This window comes from Cicer arietinum, chromosome 3, assembly GCF_000331145.2.
Source record: "Cicer arietinum cultivar CDC Frontier isolate Library 1 chromosome 3, Cicar.CDCFrontier_v2.0, whole genome shotgun sequence".
NCBI classification, from domain to species: domain Eukaryota; kingdom Viridiplantae; phylum Streptophyta; class Magnoliopsida; order Fabales; family Fabaceae; genus Cicer; species Cicer arietinum.
Genome location: NC_021162.2, coordinates 22304465 through 22325028, shown reverse-complemented (window position 1 = coordinate 22325028; position 20564 = coordinate 22304465). Strand labels below are relative to the sequence as shown.

Below are 20564 nucleotides of genomic sequence, written 5' to 3'. Positions count from 1 at the left end.
TGCATACACAAAATATCAACACATGAAAGTGTATAGCCACATCTGTACAATGTAAAAAAAAAAAAAAACAATAAGAATAAGAAATGAAACACCAAGAATGAGGTGACAATGTAGGGAAGTTTGTGTTTAGCTTTACTTTGAAGAATAACAAGTGTTAGACACTCTTGTAATTTAGAACTCTCGTTGATTAGCTTCCAAGAATAAAGATTGTTCTGGTTTAAGTTGTCTCAACTTTGTAAACCTTGAACTTCTTATATGTTTTTATCCCTAACTTTTCCTAGAACGTTCTTCCATGTTTTTATTCCATTGGGATGGTTTAATTTTTTCACAGGTCACCTTTTTAGGTTTTCAACCTAGTGAACCTATTTTTCAACCATTGTTTTTTATTCAAGCATAATAATTTTTGATCGAGTCTGAATTTACTAGGTGTGGAACTTCCTCTCCGTCCATCTCTATGAGTATTAGAGCTCCCTCAAAGAAAGCTTTTTTCACAACATATGGTCCCTCGTATTTTGGGGTCCATTTTTCATGAGAATCCTTTTAGATGAACAATATTTTCTTTAACATTAAGTCTCCTTCTTGAAACTTTTGAGGACGAACCTTTTTCTCGTATGCATTTTTAAGTCTTTTTTGATATAGTTGACCATGACACAAAACTATCATCCTTTTTTCTTTTATGAGATTCAATTGGTCAAAATCGTGATTGAGCTCACTCTGCCTCTTGTACTTTTGTTTCCATAAAACTCTAATCGAGGAATTTCAACTTCAATGGAAAGTAGTGGTTCAATTCCATACACCAACGAGAAAAGAGATTCCCCCATCAGGTGCGAATAAAGGTTCTATAATAATGTAATGTCTCTACTATTTTTTGTATGATTTTCTTGATATTCTTATTTGTTGCCTCTACAACCTCATTCATCTTCAAACAATATGGTGAAGAATTATGGTGTTGAGTTTTGAAACTATCACATAACTCCTTCATCATTTTATTGTTCAGATTGGTCGTGTTATCATCGATAATCTTATTTGGTAAGCCATATCGACAAATCAATTCTTTTAACATTTATGATATTTCTTCACATAATTAAACAATCAAACTTCACAGTCAATCAATAGTAGCCAACCCTCAAGATTTTTCTTGCCATTGCATGCCTATTCGCAGATGTTCCAAAAGAACCTTCATGAACCTCTTGAATGATTTTCTCTACTTCCATTTTATCAACACACCTAAGAAGCACCATATCATGGTTCCTCTTATAAAGCGCATCACCATTTAAGAAGAAATTCATTGACAACATCCTTATAACCCTTTGGTTATTTTCTGAAATACCCATCGGATAGTCCTTATTCTTAACAGATGATTTGATATCATGAAACCATGGTTTTTCGTCAGGCTCTCCTTCTATTGTTAGACAATATATCGGCTTGTCTCTTTTTTTTTTTTTTAATCTTTATGGTTGACATTTCTTGATCATTGCTTATTTTGAACATTGAGAACAATGTGGTCAACATGTTAGCCAACTGGTTATCTTTTCGAGGAATATGATGGAAAGTGACTTTCTTAAAATTTTCTGTAAACTTTTTAATATGCGTACGATATTGAATCAATTTCGCATCTCTCGAGTTTTCCATTCATCTCTTATTTGATGACTGGCCAAGGCTGAGTCGACATATACCTCAAGTATTCTTGCATTCGATTCAATGGAGGCTTCAATGCCCATGACACATGACACATATTATGCCATATTGTTTGTGCAATCAAAACACAACCTAGCAGTAAATGAAGCCAACTGGTTCTCTAGGGAAATCAAAATGGCTCTAATTCCATGCCATAATGCATTAGAAGCACCATCAAATATCAAAGTCTCTTTTTCTTTATCAGAATATTCAATTTCTTCAAAATAATCATTATATCTTCATCGAGGAATTCAAACTGCATTGATTGATAATCTTCTACAGGTTGACTAACCAAATACTCTACCAATGCACTTCCTTTGACAGCTTACTATGTGATATACACCAGGTCATATTCTGATAAAAAAAAAAATCAACGAGAAATCCTTCCAATAAGAGCAGACTTTTCAAAAATGTACTTGATTGAGTCCATTTTAGATATCAACCAGATTGTATGGCATAACATGTATTGTCTAATGCACAACATGTTCATTCTAGAAATGAATACCTTGTTTCGCAACTCGTGAACTTATTACTTAAATAACAAATTGTATATTGCTTCATACCAGATTCATCATGTTGGCCTAGTACACAACACATCGACTCATCAAGTATTGTTAAGTGCAAAATAAGCAGACAATTCTCATTTCATTCAACTTTTTGGTCTTTACCCAACAATTTGAAAATTGTTTCACGTGTTTTAGTGAGATGTGATATGAACCTAGCAATATAATTTAATATACCGAAGAACCCACAAGCTTCTTTTTTCGTGGGAGGAGCTGACATTTTTTGTATTGCTCGCACTTTCTTCTGATCTACTTCTATCCCTTTTTGGCTAATAATAAATCAAAGTAACTTGTCTGTTCTCACACCGAAAGTGCATTTAGTTGGGTTTAATTGGAGTTTATACTTCCTCAATCGTTTAAATAGCTTCTGAAGGTTAAAAACATGGTCTTCTTAGGTTCTACATTTTGCAATCATATCGTCCATGTAAACTTATATCTCCTTATGCACCATGTCATGCAACAAAGTCACTGATAACGTTTCAGCAAGTGTACTGAATCGTTGCAAGTAATAATAAAACGGTAGTACTGAGTGTCGAACTCAAGGATTGCGTTTTACTATTGAATTATATTTAGTTACTAAAATTGAACAAAAGGTTCCCCAGTTGATTGAAATAATATTTAAAATTGATAGCAGTAGTAAAATTGATCCTTTATAAATTGAGAAAAATGTCAGGGATGAGTTTCACTTCGAATCCAACCTTGGTGTCTAATTTGATCCTAGTTATTGAATTCCTTTATTGAATTATTACCGAATTCTCTTTATTATTCTTGCCCTAATGTCTTAGTGACAGAACCTTTAATTCCAAAGTAACCCCTAATTCCTTAGTAGATTTAAGATTAGAATTAAGCATTACCGTATAGAAATCCTCTTGTAAATTATTGCTTTGCAACTAATTTAATTGGTTTCATGACCTGCATCTATCCCTAGACTACAAATTCATGAATTTCTCATCTCAAGCATTCGTAAAGTCCACTTTCGTTTCAAAATACAAATCGTAGAACATTTTAATGTTGATCAAGCAATAAAAAGCATTAAGCACATAGATGAGAAAAACAATTCAATAAACTCATTCATATAGCTAGAAATCAAATCAGAAAAATAAGGGTTTCATCTGGTTACACTCATCCCTAACAAATAGGGTTTAGTTACTCATGACAGAGTTACAAAAGATAAGGGTTAAAGAAGAATTACAAGAATGATTCATGGATGATTATTGATAAAACTGCTTCAATGGCGTTAGAAACGACCGTCTTTGAGTTTCTATGCTAGGGCACAAGTCTCCCAACTTCCCAATAGTAACAAAGATCCCTAAAACAGTAACATTATGCGTTTTTATGGTTGTAGGTGCGCGTTGCGCGCCCCAGGCACGTTTAGGCAGTAGCAGATGCTGGAAAAAGCGCTTGGCTTGCGCTTGGGCGCGCTCCAGCGCTCAGCATCTGCTGTCCAAAGGTTACAACTAGTCTGCTTTAGTAGTTTGACGGGGGCCACTTGTGGTTGTATATTTATAGCTGCCATTCCCTTCTTTATCTCAGTGGCGATAACCTCTTCCATCTTCGATAGTAGCCTGTCTGGAGCTAACCCATCCATAACATTCAATTCCATTACACCACTTGTTGAACCACCACTTCTGTCATACAATATCATCTGTTCATTTGATGCCATGATCTCAATAATCTTTCGTGCTTCTGCTGCGGTTTTGTAATTCAAAGAACCACCAGCTGTGGCATCCAACATAATTCTAGTGCTCGGCCTCAAACCATTACAGAATATTTGCATTTGTGCAGTGTCGTCATAAGCATGATTAGGACATCCGGCTAGTAAGTTTCTGAATCTCCTGTAAGTGTCACGAAGAGATTCCCCTTCTTTCTGTTTGTAACCGGTGATTTCTTGCCTCTTTCTAACGAACATGGCTGGGGGGAAATATTGTTCCAAGAACTTATCCTCAAGATCATCCCATGTGGTGATGCTGTCGGCGGGGAATGAAAGAAACCACTCCTTAGCATCATCTATCAAAGAGAATGGAAATAGCTTCAATTTCTTGGTTTCCTCAGATAAACCATCCACCTTCACTGTTTCACATAATTCAAAGAAATTTGTGAGGTGTCTATTAGCGTCTTCGTTATGTCTACCGGCAAAATGAATTTCCCTCAACTCTCGGTATAGAGCAGGACTTATTTCAAACTTATTGACTGTAACCGGTTGGTGATGAATGGGTAATCGAGCACGATTTCTAATTCGATTCCCATATTCTCCGAGAGTACGTTCTGGTGGTGGTGGGTCGGCCATTTCAGTAAATATGACACAATCACCCAAAACCTCTTCTTCCACAACTAACTGTCTTTCCCTTTGTCTCCTTTCTCGAGCCGCCTTTCGATGTGCCTTTGCTGTTTTTTCAATTTCTGGATCAAAGATAAGTTCTGCTGAGGACTGGCCTCGCATACAAGGTTAGACAAATTGTGAGTACTGAAGAGTTAAAGAAAGATAAATAATTAAGTGAAAATAAGAGAGTTTTAAACCAAATTTTTTTTTTAAAATTAGAAATAAAATAAAGGAAGAAATTTTATTGCAGAGCAAAAAATTTCAATTCAGTAAATAAACTAAATTCAATAGTGAATTGGCAATCCCCGGCAACGGCGCCAAAAACTTGATTGCGTTTCAGCAAGTGTACTGAATCGTTGCAAGTAATAATAAAACGGTAGTACCGAGTGTCGAACTCAAGGATTGCGTTTTACTATTGAATTATATTTGATTACTAGAATTGAACAAAAAGGTTCCCAAGTTGATTGAAATAATGTTTGAAATTAACAACAATAATAAAATTGATCTTTTATAATGAGAAAAATGTCAGGGATGAGTTTCACTTCGAATCCAACCTTGGTGTCTAATTTGATCCTAGTTACTGAATTCCTTTATTGAATTATTACCGAATTCTCTTTATTATTCTTGCCCTAATGTCTTAGTGACAGAACCTTTAATTCCAAAGTAACCCCTAATTCCTTAGTGGATTTAAGATTAGAATTAAGCATTACTGTATAGAAATTCTCTTGTAAATTATTGCTTTGCAACTAATTTAATTGGTTTCATGACCTGCATCTATCCCTAGACTACAAATTCATGAATTTCTCATCTCAAGCATTCGTAAAGTCCACTTCCGTTTCAAAATACAAATCGTAGAACATTTTAATGTTGATCAAGCAATAAAAAGCATTAAGCACAGAGATGAGAAAAACAATTCAATAAACTCATTCATATAACTAGAAATCAAATCAGAAAAATAAGGGTTTCATCTGGTTACACTCATCCCTAACAAATAGGGTTTAGTTACTCATGATAGAGATACAAAAGATAAGGATTAAAGAAGAATTACAAGAATGATTCATGGATGATTCTTGATGAAACTGCTTCAATCGCGTTAGAAACGGCTGTCTTTGAGTTTCTATGCTAGGGCACAGGTCTCCCAAGTTCCCAAGAGTCAAAAAGATCCCTAAAATAGTAAAAATCTGTGTTTTTATGGTTGCTGGTGCGTGTCGCGCGCCCCAGGCGCGGAAAAACGCGCTCCAGGCGCGCGTTGGCAGAGTCCAATCCTGAGAAATGCGCTCCAGGACGCGCTCCAGGCGCATTTCATCTGTTGTCTGATGTATTTTGCATGTTTCTCATCTTTTGCGTCTGAATTTGGTCCTGGTGTCTTCATGAAAGGTATAGATATGGATCTTAGATTTCATTAGCACTTGGAGTGACACTAATTGGACATCTAGAACTCCAGATATGGCTGAAATACTCCACATATGTCATGTTGATTTTTCACCAAAATTCAGCACTGCACTAAAACAAAACGCAATGTAAAATTACGACAAATTCCTACTTAATCAACGAAATAAAAACAAAAAACATTTTATTAACTCAAAGAACAAAAATCAACAAAATGTATCAAATAAATCCTTAATTTAACTGATGATTGAGGATAAATAAGACCAAAACAGTGGAAAAATATGCATATGATGAAGAGTCATCAGTCACCATCACCCTTTTGTAAGTTGCTTCAGCAATCTTCAACTGGAATGACATTACTTTATAGCAAAAAGTTCTCTAGTGTGTGATAAATGTGGTTTTCTCTATATCCTCATGGCCATCTTTATTTGGTTGCACCCTAAGAAACCATCCATAAAGGAGAATATAGATTATTGAGCAGTGTTATCCATCAAGACATCGATATAAGGCAATGAGAAGTCATCTTTATGACTGGCTCTATTCTAATCTAGATAATCAGCACACACTCGAACCTTTCCATCCTTCTTTGGAATTGGAACGATATTAGCAATCCATTGAGGATACTTGGCCACCACTTAGAAACTTGTATCAAATTGCTTCTTGACCTCTTTTCTAATTTTAAGCAGCATGTCAGGCCTCGTCCTCAATTTTCATTTAATAGAGGTACATTCAGGCTTTAGTGTTAACTTGTGTTCGTCTATTATCATGAAAAATGTCCATATAGTCAAACAAAAGTGTAACCAACTGTTCTCGCTCCCTTTCTTTCATGGAGACACCAATTTTAACTTCCTTTTTGTCATGTTTAGTTCCCAAATTGGTCATCTCGATGAGTTCTTAATGGTGCTGAATCATCTAAGTCTCTTGTTCCACTAGTTTCGTTAGTTCAGGGGGAGACTCATAATCATCTTCACAATCCTCATCAACATCATTAATTAGGGATTCAAAATTACAAGAATAAATCATAGCAATGCTACTTTCAAATGAACCATTTTCGGATCTGCGTTATTTCAATTAATGGTAGAAGAAACGGAAAAATGAATAAAAGTTTAAGAAATCAAATAAGAGAATAATATTTAAAGAATTCAAAATGCATTTATTGATAACAAATATAGAATTGAATTACATGTACGCCCTAATAACGAGTTATCCTAAAGCCTTGGGAAGAGGAAAAGGGTTTGAAAATACATAATTACTTTGAGCATGAATCAAAAACCCCGGGAAACTAAAAAATCTTCTCGTTCTTGAGAATTATGTTCGGAGGACAAGGATACAAAAAATTAAAAGCCATCTTGTTCTCCCTTTGGTCTTTTGGTACTTTATTCTTATCAACCTTGGCAAGTATATATCTCAACCTATATCTTGTTGTAACCAAGTTGATTGACGAAATATGCACCTCACTTGTTTTAATAATAGCAAAACCATTTACATGAATAATTTAATGCACTAACATTTTGATTAAGTGCGTAGGTCCAAGATCATCAAGTGTGTGAATAATAATTTTGTATCGTATCCTCTGATACCTGAACGAAGACAAATATGCAACACAAATTCGTCTGGCTCCGTTTCTCTAAGTATGACGCACGAGTAACGTTGTGTCTTAGTTGCCTCTAGAAATGCAGGCAATGTTGTAGTTATATATTTCCTTTGATGAATTCAACATATGTTTTGTAATGTATGTCTCTGATGAATACAACAAGTGTATCTTCCTCTGCCATTGATAAGCACGACAAGCAAGTAACTCTCTTTGCCTGTAATAATTAAATCAAGCACCTGATCGTCTATTTCTAAGTGTGAGTTGATATGTATCCTCTTAAAAAGTCAATGCTCTAAAAAGTCAACACTACAAAGAAGACAAAAATTGCACATCCTTTGATGAACATCCTGAATCTGGTACTTGTTTGAAGATATTAAGACATGCTCTGACCATCGTATCGTCTACCTCCTATCTATTTTAAACAAGATACGCTAAATAATTACAAGATTAGTTTTTGGAAAGTTTCTATGGCAAATCAATTGCACAAAGATACGATACGAAACTTCATGAATATTGGAATCAAGTTGGTTTTACACTTTGAGTTTTGACGATAACAAAAGTATGTTATGAGAACAATATATTTGACTTCACAAAGTAAGAAAGAAGATTTGTGTAATTGAAGAAAATCTAAAATAAGATTTGATTCAGATTTATAATTGAAGAAAATCTTTGACTAAGTTGAAAAGAAGATATGTGAAGAAGATTTAATCAAGATTTATCTACAACAAAATATAAACATAATCAAACTAAAGAATTTACAAACTCAATCTGAATAAAATACAAACATAATCAATTTGAAGAATTTACAAACTCAATCTAAACAAAATACGAACAAAATCAATCTAGAAGAATTGCTTATATTGGATTCATAAATAAAGAATTGGCTAAAGAACATATTATCAAAAAGAATCTTGTTCAAAACTATATTTGAATAAGATCATTGTTGACCAAACTAGGAATGAAGATACAATGCAGATTTAAACAACGACTAAATTGAAAACACATAATCCATAATAAAGTGATGTTTAATCTCTATACGGTTTACTCTAGAATGTAGAATAGATTTTTTGGTTAAGCATATGATTGAGGTGTTACCATAGAAGATAGGAATGTTACTCTCATAGATTTCGAAATCTTCTATTTGATGTTTCATCCACAACTGTTTAGTGTTGTTGCTAGTTGTTGAGATATACTATGCTTTTGTTGTAGACAAAGCAATAATGCCTTGTCTTTTTCTTGACCAGCAGATTAGATTGTCACCAAGGAATGTACAAATTCAACTGGTGTTATTTCTTTCTAGTCTATCTTTAACATAGTTAGTGTCATAGAAACCTACTAAGATGTACTGAGAGGATTGCTTATAACACAAGCCAATGTTAGTAGTGCCCTTCCGATATCTAAATATCCCGTTAACAACTGTTAAGATGGATTTCTTAGAATCAGACTAAAATCTGGCACACACACACAAACACACTAAATAGAATATCAGGTCTACAGCCAGATAGATAAAGGAGGGAACCTATCATTCCTCTGTATACCTTTTTACCTAACACGTCTTTCTCAAGAGAGCAAGTTGGATGCATAGGTGTGGACATTGGTTTACAGACATCCATTTTAAACTTCTTGAGCAATTATAGGGAGTATTTGGTCCGTTGAATGAGTACATCCTCACGGTTTTGATGAATTTGAATTCCGCGAAAGAATTCCAATTCTCCCATCATACTCATCTCAAATTAATTCTACATTAGCTTAAAAATTTCTTGGCAGAGATTGTCGTTAGTAGAACAAAATATAATATCATCAACATATATCTGGACATTGAAAATATTTTTTTAGATGATTTTCTAAATAAATTAGTGTCAATATGACCTTTTTCAAAATCATCTTCTAAAAAACATTATTAGTCTATCATACCAAAGATTTCTTTAGTTTGAAGACATGGTCTGGAAATTCATTGCCCTCAAATTCAGAAGGTTGTTTGATATACACTTCTTCATTTATGTAACCATTTAAGAAAGCACTTTTCACATTCATTTGATATAGAGTGATTTTATTAAATACAACAAAAGAATGTAAAAATTTGATAGCCTCTAACCTTACGACAAGCGTAAAATGTAATGTGTAATCAAGACATTCCTACTAAATGTATCCTTGGCCTACAAGTCTAGCTTTGTTTCTAATCACTTCAACTTTCTCGTTGAGTTTTTTTTTTTTTTTTTTTTTGAAAATCCACTTAGTTCTAATTGGCTGATTTTCTTTAGGTTAGAGAACTACATCACATACATCATTCCTGTTGAATGGATTCAACTCTTCTTGCATAGCTAGTATCTATCCATCATTTGATAGTGTTTCGCCTATGGATTTAGGTTCAATTTCAGATAAATGTCCAAACATAGATGTCTCCTTAAGAGAGAATTTGGTTTTCAAGTGATCAATTGCATTTCCTATATAAACCTGCAAAGTCTACATCTAGCTTTGACTTTTTATGGTCAAGTTTTTTTTGTCATCAAACTTGACGAGGATTGATTCCTTAACAATCAATGTATTCTTTTTATATACTTGTTGCGGCCTAAAATTTCGAGTGTTTATCGAATTCAATGGAGTTGCCACCAAAATTTATTTTTAAATAGGGAAAATATTGGAAAGTATTAGTACCCTACGAAATCAGTTAAAATATGGTTATCTATTGTTAGTTGTGCAAAACTAATGATAACTTATATAAATTTATTTGTCTCTTCTAAAATGCAAATATAATTTTTTATTAAATAATCTAGAGATTAAAATGTATCTAAAATATAAGGGAAAAAAAAAAGAAATTTTTATCATTATGCTTGAAAAAGAGTGTGATCTTGCTCCTACTTATCTCCCGGTGTGATGAAGAAATCAAAGTTACGTAGTTTTTGGATAAAAAATGAGGATATGTTGATTATTGTTAAAGAAAATTTGTTTTGTTGTTGATAAAAAAAGTTATTTTGACGAAATAAAATGAGTTTATTTGATTTGAATAATTATTTTAAAATGTGAACTTTAAGACTATCAAGTTGTACAACTTGTGTTTTAAAGGACTAAAAAGATGTCACATTTAGTTAACCCATTTAATGATAATTTTATTATTTTAGTTATATGAAGGAGTTTTAAAACCATTAAGTTGTACAACTTGTGTCTTAAAAAATTCAAACTAAAAAGTAGTCACCTTTAGTTAACTATTTAAAAATAATTTTGTATTTATTAATTTGTTTGTGAAGATGAGTTTTAGAACTACCAAGTTGTCACAACTTACATCCTAACAACTCAAAGGTTAACAAATGTCACATATAATTAACCCTTCAAATTTAATTATATTTTGATTTCTTTTTTAAGAATTAAAATTTGACGCCAAATATTAAATAAGTTTAGATAATCTCATGAAATAAAACCAACAATAAAGACAAAAACAAAATAATAGTAAAAGAGATATATGAACCTATAGTCTGCTCTATTAAATAAACAAAACACTATAATAAAACAAAAACCAATAATAATATTTAATAACATTGTAACCATACAGCTTTTTCGATATAGCTTTTGCAATAAAACAAAAGGTTTGAAAACAAAAGGCTACTTTGAAGAAAAATGGGTAGCTTTTGCAATCCAGCTTTTTCAATAAAACAAGGGATTGAAAAGGCAGAATGCTATTTGAAAAAATAAAAAATAAAAAAAAGGGTTGCGCTACTTGAAAAATGGGTTTCGCTATTTGAAACGCAAGAAAAAAATGGGTTTGAAAGACCTAAACAAATGAAGCTTAAGTAAAAGAAGGTGAGAGGGAGGAGATATCGTAAATCCTAAACGGCTAAAGGCGGAGATGGAGGCTATGCACGATGGACCTTGGGACGCTTGAGATTGAGGTATCAAATGTAGCTCTCTTCTCCTGTCCCCGTCTAGATTAGGTTTTTTATTTGACTTTTGTTGGTTGTGTTATTAAAATGACTTCGGATTTTTCATGTTTACCACTTGATTTGATGAATGAACGTAGTAGATTTTTAGATCTCTTTATCTTTTTTTCTCTAGTTTTTATAGTGTTTCATCTCTTATTTTTTTACTTTTTTATTTTAGAAACAAAAAAACTCCCTTTCTTATATTCTGATTTTTTTTGGGAAAAAAAAACTCTTCTATTTATTCTTTTAGTTATCAATTTATAAGTTACAATGAACTTTTGTGTCCATGAAATAAATTGAGATATGGTTTGTCTATTTTTTTTTTTTGCATAAATTATAGAATTATGTAGAGATGGAAAGGGAAAAATGTGGCTGAACTTTTTGTTTGTTTAGATTTTTAGTGAATATTATAACCTTATTAATAAAAAAGAGGAGAAAAGTGAAGTAGAAAAGAAGGGGGAGAAGGTGCTGCTCTGCAGAAAAGAAAGAGGAAGAATACATTTTTTTTTGGTGTAATGTAATGGTTATTACTTATAATAATACTTGTTGGTGTAATGTAATTATTTTTTGATGATTTCTTTTAGATTTTATAATAATACTTGTGAAATGGTTATTTCTTATTTTTTGAATTATTTTTAATTAATCGGACAAAATTGAGATACGACAATACGCTAAAAGGTTTAGACCGTTTAGAGTATCCCAAAAAGATCTACTTTTGTGATCGTGAGTCAAACTTACCAAGAGTGTCTTGATAGTTAACATAATATCAAATACACACAAATTGATGAAAATGTGAAATATTGGGTTTTATTTCATTCCACCATTCATAAGGAGTCTTATTGAGAACATGTCTAATGTAGATTATATTATGAATATAACACACATTGTTCGTTACTTCTACCAAAAAGTGTTTGGCAACGTTCATTTTGTGAATCACATTGCATGCCAATTCTTGAAGAAAAAAATTGTTGGGGTGTTCTAGGAGAAAAAAATTATTTAAAATTTCATTTTGTTCTAAGAAAATTTTCAAAAAGTTTATTTTCAAATTTACCTCCATGATCACTAATAACCGTTGCTACACAAAAACCTTTTACATTTTGCACTTCTTTGTAGAAAATAGTGAAAACTTTATGTGACTTATCTTTGTATTTTAGGAACTTTACCCATATCCATCTGAATAGTCATCAACAATAACAAGTCCATACTTTTTACCACTAATAGAGGCAGTTTTTACAAGGCAAAATAGCTCAATATGTAAAAGATCAAATGGCACAGATGTGGGAACAACGTTTTTAGAAGAAAAAGAAGATTTTGTTTGTTTCTCTTTTTGACATGTCTCACAAAGAACATTTAATTTATACTTAAGATTTGGCAAGCCTCTACTAATTCAAGTGTTTTAATTTTGAGATTAACCTCAAATTGGCATTGTTTGAACCAAGTTGGTCTTATACTTAGAGTTTTAGCTATAGCAAAAGTATTTTATGAAAACAATATATTTTAATTCACATAGTATGAAAAAATATTCGTGTTTTTTTTTAAGAAAATCTAAAATAAGATTTGATTCATATTTATAATTGAAAAAAATCTTTGACCAAGTTGACAATAAGATATGTGAAGAAGATTTGATCAAGATTTGTCTACAACAAAATATGTACAGTATCAATCTGAAGAATTTATAAACTCAATTTGAACAAAATACGAACATAATGAAACTGAAGAATTTACAAACTCAATCTGAACAAACTACGAACATAATTAATCTAGAAGAACTGCTCAGATTGGATTCAGAAATAAAGAATTGCTTAATTTTATATTTTGATTATTTTATTTAAATACCATATCATTTTATTTTTTAATTTTACATATTATTCCATAACACCTTAAATTTTTTTTATATGTTTTCTTTAAATATTGTATCCTCTTAATTATTATTTTTTTACATAAAAATGATCTGTCCATTTAATCAAATTAAGGGTGTACATCGATAAAAAACAACACACATACAAATTCACTAAAATTGAAAAGGATTTATATGTGAACAAACTTGCATCACCTAGGTTAATAGCATAAAACGACAAAATATCTATAAATTTCATAAAATAAAAGTGATCGAAATACCTATGCATCGGATCTGCAACGTTGATTATGCTGAATTCATTGATTGGATATGTCTATACTAGATCAAAATAAATGTGTAAATCTAAACAAAATGAACACCACACGAGATGAGGAAACCAAACATTGCACTTAGTTGATGAGATAATAGCAAAAATACAAAAAAAATAAAATAATTTATGTAAAAAACACTTATTTATATAAAATGATAATGAATAAACGATATAAAAGGAGTGATTTTGGACCAAAAGTAGTCCTAAATCACCCCCTCTATTTTGTTGAAGACAAAAGATACATGAAAATGAGATGATATCCATACTTAATTGTTTTTCTTTGTGAATAAATAGACCGCATTTCAATTTTTTAATTAAAAAAAATCTACATTAATTTTGTAAAAAAAATAAAAAAATAAATTAAACATGTAGTAATGTTTTGCTCTATTGCAAAAAAGAGAGCATGTTAAGCAAACCCATCAATATTTTAATTGTTGACATTAAATTAAGAGGGAGTGTAGAGTGTGGTTGGTTTTACTCTCAGCAACACACGTGCTTCTTGGAAATGTAGATTACAATAATTTTAAACATAAACTATATAATAACTATAATAAATGCGAATGAATCAATATTCAAATAATAAAATTTATCTATAAAAATATGTAAATTATAAATATATATATATATATATATATATATATATGAAAAAAAAATAATTGTTTTATTTAATCCTATGCAACATGTTAATTAATTTTTTTGATACGTCACACAATATTTAATACCAATAAATTTATCTGAGTCATCTATTTAAATTAATATGCAAAAATGAAAATTAATTGAGTTTATTTCTGCTAAAAAGTTAACTACTGATCCATTATTTATGTTTTACTAAAAATAGTAATATCCATTTTTAAATAATAGTAGTACAACAACAATATAATTAATATTTTATAAAATATAAAGTAAAAAACAAACATAGTTATTATATTTTACTACTTTATATAATATTTAATCAATATTTAATGACAAGTGTTGAGTGAGTGGACTATTTTACGCAAAAGAACTTTTTTTTGGTTCAAATAATTATTTTTTGTTGTTATTTCTAAATGAAATGGTAAAAGCAATCGCATACAACGTATCTAATTAATACTTTAAATAAAATACTTTCTTTTTGACTCAGAAACCTAATATTTTTTGAAATGTAAATCTTCTAATTACTTCAAAAATACTCTAAGACGCCCAATATTTTCTAATCCAGTATGGGTATGTCTTGTTCTATTTCAAATGTACAGCCATTTTAAGTATTGTACCATATAATTTAGGACTAGTGGACGTCTCTGTGAAAAGAAAAAAAAAAACTAGCGGATCAAATCTTTTTAGTATACAAGTTTTTTTTTTTGTTAAAAAGAAAAATGTTTATTTTCAAAACTACTATAAAAGCAAAATAAATAGTTACATAACTTGCAACAAAATTATATATTTAGTACAAAATTTAGATCAAATAATTATTTTTAAACTGTAATCATAAACATTATTCCATATATGCATATGTATATATATATATTTATTTATTTAATATCTATTGAAATTTAAATTAAAAATAATAATATCATCTTATAAAAAATAAAAATAAAATCATAATATTACATTTTTATTATGATTACATAGTAGCTAAATTATCAGAAACTAAAAATCATACATTTTTAGAGACAACTACAACCTGTGCTTTTTATTTAGGAATATCAAAGCCATATAGCATTTTGCATTTTGACGGTAGTATATGTTAAATTTAATTCAAATTGATTTGTAATTAGTTAGTTAGAATATAGTTAGAAGTTAGTTAGAGTATGATTAAAAGTTGGTTAAATTTGTTGTAACTGAATCAACTAAAACTGCTTCTATAAAAGCCTTCAAAACCAAGAACAATATGATGCAAACTAGATCATTCTCCAAACTGCGAAGATCAATCTTCGTTTTTCTGACTTTCTATTTTCTTTTTCTTTTCTTCCCAATTTCAATTCCTCTCAAATATACAATATGTTCCAACAATTGTTATCAAGAGCTTGGGTTCTAAACCTTGGGAAACACGAATGCAAGTGTGAGGGGAAATCAAAATTGGGAAACACAAAGTGTGAATGAAAGAAGACATGAATGGAGGAGGATTTCCATCGAATTTGCCAATTTTGGATGGGAAGAACTGGGAGAGGTGGTCTGTATCAATGAGATCTTTGTTGGGAGCTCAAGAAGTGTTTGAGATTGTTCAAGATGGCTATGAACAACTTGCAGTGAATCCTACAACAAGACAACAAACAACTTTCAAAGATTGCAAGGCATTGTTTTACATCCAACAGAGTGTGGATTCAAACAACTTTGAGAGGATCTCAAAGGCCTCTACATCAAAGGAGACATGGGAGATCTTGGTCAAGTACTATACAGGTGAGGAAAAGGCCAAGAAAGTGAAGCTCCAAATGCTAAGGAGGCAATACGAATTATTGCAGATGGAAGAAGATGAAGTTGTGGCAGATTACTTCAATCGTGTGCAGGTTGTTGTTAATCAGATGAGAACAAATGGTGAATCATTAACTGAAGTGGTGATTATTGAAAAGATCCTTTGAACATTAACACAAAGGTACGATCACATAGTGGTGGCAATTAAAGAATCAAAGGATTTTGATAAGATGAAGGTGGAGGATTTGCAAGGCTCTCTTGAAGCTTATGAACTGAGAGTAAGAGAAAAATGTGCAGCAATCTCAACATCTCAAGTACAGGCCCTGCAGGCTCAAGTTAGCAAGAAGACCAACCAAAGTGATAAAAATAACAAGAATTCGAGTAGCAAGAAAAAATTCAACAAGAAAGGAATCCAATGCTACAATTGTCAAAAATGGGGGCATTTTGCAAATGAATGCAAATCCAAGAAGGTTCAAAGAGAGGATGATGAAGCACAAATAGCAGCTGAGGATTCAAACTCAAATGAGGTGTTGTTGATGGCTATAACAAAATCAGATGATGACTGCCTAGAGCAGTGGTACCTTGACACAGATTGTTCAAATCACATGACTGGCCATAAAGAATGGTTTGTAAGCATTGATGATAGGGTGAAAAGGGAGATCAGATTTGCAGATAACAGTTCTGTAACAACAGAAGGAATAGGAAAAGTGTTGATTCAAAGGAGGGATGGTAAACAATCATTCATATGTGATGTGTTGTATGTGCCAAACATGAAGAACAATCTGCTAAGCCTTCGACAGTTGCTTGAAAAGGGGTATTCTATGAAGATGGAGCAGGGTGAAATGAGATTGTTTGATGATTCAAGAAGATTGATCTTGAAGGCACCACTATCTAAAAGTAGAACCTTCAAGATTGATATCAAGATTAGTGAGAGCAAGTGTTTAGCTGCTGAAGTCATGAATGAAGATTAGTTGTGGCATTAGAGGTTTGGACATTTAAATTTCAGAAGCCTTCAAATGTTGCATAACAAGAGAATGGTGCAATGAATTCCAAAAATTAAAATGCCAAAGGAGTTGTACGAAGAATGTTGTCAAGACAAACAACACATAAACTCATTCAAGGCTGAAGTGCCAACTCGATCTTCAAGAATGATGGAGATAATCTACTCTAATGTTTGTGGACCTTTTGAAGAAGTATCAATAGGAGGTAATCATTACTTTGTATCATTCATTGATGATTTTACAAGGAAAATTTGGGTATATCTAATCAAGAGAAAGAATGTAGTGCTTGAAATACTTAAAAAATTCAAGATAATGGCTGAAAAGCAAAGTGGCTTTAGTATGAAAATCATCAGAACAGATGGAGGAGGAGAATATAATTCTCATGAATTCCATGGTTTTTGTGAAAAAGAAGGGATATTGCATGAAGTAACTGCACCATATACTCCCAACATAATGGCACGACTGAAAGAAGAAACAGAACTATAGTGAACATGGCTAGGAGTATGTTAAAAGGGAAGAAAGTGCCTCATAGATTCTGGGGGGAAGCAGTATCAATTGCAGTGTATATTTTGAATAGGTGTCCAACCAAGAGATTGAGCACAAGGACACCTGGAGAAGCTTGGACTGGAGGAAAGCCAACTGTGAATCATCTAAGGGTGTTTGGCTCTCTATGCTTCAGGCATGTGCCAGTTCGAAATAGAAAAAAACTTGATGATAGAGCAGAACAAATGGTGCTGATGGGATATGATGCCACTAGAGCTTACATGTTGTATGATCTAGACAAGAACAAGTTGATAATAAACAGGGACATACTAATGGATGAATCAAAAGGATGGGACTAGAAAATGATTGAAGCCAACTCAAGCAGCCCAGATATACCAGTTAGTTCCATCAGTCCAGCCAACAGTACAGAAATAGTGGGACTTGATGAAGGCCATCCTGTAGGAACAACAAGTCAACATGTTTTTGAGCATGTGAGAAGGTCTAAAAGAGCTAAGAAGCCTTCAGTCAGATTGCAACCATATGAAGTGACATCTGACTCAGCCATCAATGCAGATGGAGAATTAACACATTTTGCTTTGTTGGCTGAATCAGAACCAGTAAGTGATGAAGAAGCCTTGAGTGATTCTAGATGGAGAGCAGCAATGGATGAGTAGCTCAAAGCCATAGAGAAGAACAAGACATGGGAGATGATGAATCTGCCAATGAACAAGAGACCAATTGATGTGAAATGGGTCTATAAACTGAAATTGAAACCTGATGTGCAGATTTCTAGATACAAGGCCAGACTTGTAGCAAATGGATTTTTGCAAAAACATGGACTAGACTATGATGAGGTATTTGCCCCAGTAGCTAGAATTGAAACAGTAAGGATGGTAGTTTCAATTGCTAGCTACAAAGGCTGGTCTGTGCATCAATTGGATGTTAAATCAGCCTTCTTCAATGGATCATTGGAGGAAGAAGTGTATGTGAAGCAGCCACCAGGATATGAAGTAATAGGAAAGGAAGACAATGTATATAAGCTGAAGAAAGCATTATATGGTGTGAAGCAAGCCCCTAGAGCCTGAAAAGAGGATTGAGAAATCCCTCCTAGAGCAGCAATTTGAAAAATGTGCCAATGAGCATGGAATGTATGTTAAGAAAAGAGCAGCAGCACCTGCACTGCTGATATGCTTATATGAAGATTATTTACTACTGGTTGGCATCAATGAAGCATAGATTCATTAATTCAAAATCAGAATGGAGAAGGAATTTGAGATGATTGATCTAGGCATGCTATCATATTTCCTTGGTAATGAGTTTGTAATCAAAGAAAATGGAACTTTTATGCATCAAAAGAAGTATGCTAATGATGTACTAAGGAGATTCAAGATGCAAGACTGCAATAGTGCTGATACTCCATCAGAAGCAGACATGGTCCTATCAAAAGAAGGCAGTGATGAGCTGGTTGACACTACAACATTCAAACAATTGGTAGGATCATTAAGATATTTGTGCAACACACAGCCATACATAGCTCACAGTGTTAGGTTAGTTAGTAGGTACATGGAAAAGCCTAGAACATCTCATTATTTGGCAGCTAAAAGAATTTTGAGATACATCAAGGAAACAAGTGAGCTGGGACTGCACTATGCTAAGAAACAAGTTGGAATTGAAGATGATTTGATTGGATTCACTGATGCAGATTGGTGTGGAGATAAAGATGATAGAAAAAGCACATCTGGCTATGTTTTCATGATAAATGAGTCGTCAATCTTATGGTGTTCAAAGAAGCAAAACATAGTCGCATTGTCTACTTGTGAAGCTGAATATGTGGTTGCATCCATGGGAGCATGTTAAGCTGTATGGATGGTAGAATTAATGGTAGAACTAGGACTGAGAAGTAATAATGCAGTGAATATGAAGATAGACAATAAATCAGCCATAGACCTAGCAAGACATCCAAGTGTCCATGGAAGAAGCAAGCACATAGAAACAAGATTTCATTTCCTAAGGGATCAAGTAATGAAGGGCAGGATAAGGCGGGAACAGTACAATATAAATGATCAAAAGGTTGACATTTTAACAAAAAACTTGAAGAGGGTGAAGTTCCAAATGATAAGGATCAAACTTGGATTAACATCAAATTGAATCACTTTGAATTAGGGAGCATGTTAAATGTAACTCAAATTGATTTGTAATTTGTTAGTTAGAATATACTTAGAAGTTAGTTATGGTTAGAAATTGGTTAAATTTGTTGTAACTAAATCAGCTAAAACTGCTTCGATAAAAGCCATCAAAACCAAGAACAATATGACGCTGTAAGAAAGGTTTTTGGTTAGGGTTAGAGTGTTGATTTGGGGGAAAATGAATCTAAGGCTTTATGGGTAAAAACTTAGAGTTAGGTTTTGGTTATATTGATGAAAGTTTCGTGGAAAATGAATTTAAACTCATTATGTATGATTTTGAGTAAATGAAACTTGTTGTGTTTGAGTGGTGGATTGTGTTCGTCGTATTTGACGTGTTCTTAATTAATACTGATGAAATTTGTTGTGTGTATGGTTGGATTTTGTAGAGAAATGAATGGATGTGTTTTGGTGTGAGTTGTGGATTGGATCTGATAATAGGTTTGAGTTTGTTTTGTGTGGAATTTGAAAACCATTAGAGTTAAACGAGTATTAAGAATGAGGAATCTCTTAATGTCTACGTTTACCTAATGTTGGCGTGAAAACCATTAGAGTTAAACGAGTATTAAAAATGGGGAATCTTTTAATATCTCGGTTTACTTAATGTGTGTTTGAGAAAATCGTTTAAGTTAAAAGAGTATTAAGAATGGAGAATCTCTTAATATTTCCGTTTGCTTAATGTTTGTGTGAAAATCGTTTAAGTTAAATGAGTATTAAAAATGGGGAATCTTTTAATATCTGCATTTGCTTAACGATTGTTGTGGATGGAGTCAGTGTATGCTCATGCATTTCATTTTGGTAAATCGTGTTGACCCGTGATAGGTGGCACCTCGGTAAACAGTACTGACCCGTGATAGGTGGTACGTTTACGATTTACGTTTTTG

General features: G+C 32.4%; 1 protein-coding gene and 1 long non-coding RNA gene across 2 annotated transcripts; both read left to right on the top strand.

The window, feature by feature from the left end:
* Positions 1-11093: 11093 nt before the first annotated feature.
* Positions 11094-12077, top strand: LOC113784000 (uncharacterized). Its single transcript, XR_003470049.2, has 2 exons — positions 11094-11427; positions 11851-12077. It is a non-coding gene; the product is annotated as an uncharacterized lncRNA (long non-coding RNA).
* Positions 12078-18754: 6677 nt separating this feature from the next.
* LOC140919692 (secreted RxLR effector protein 161-like) lies at positions 18755-19354 on the top strand. The gene has a single exon (XM_073366301.1). It carries the CDS (start codon positions 18755-18757, stop codon positions 19352-19354), a length of 600 nt encoding a protein of 199 aa, XP_073222402.1.
* The last annotated feature ends 1210 nt before the right edge of the window (positions 19355-20564 follow it).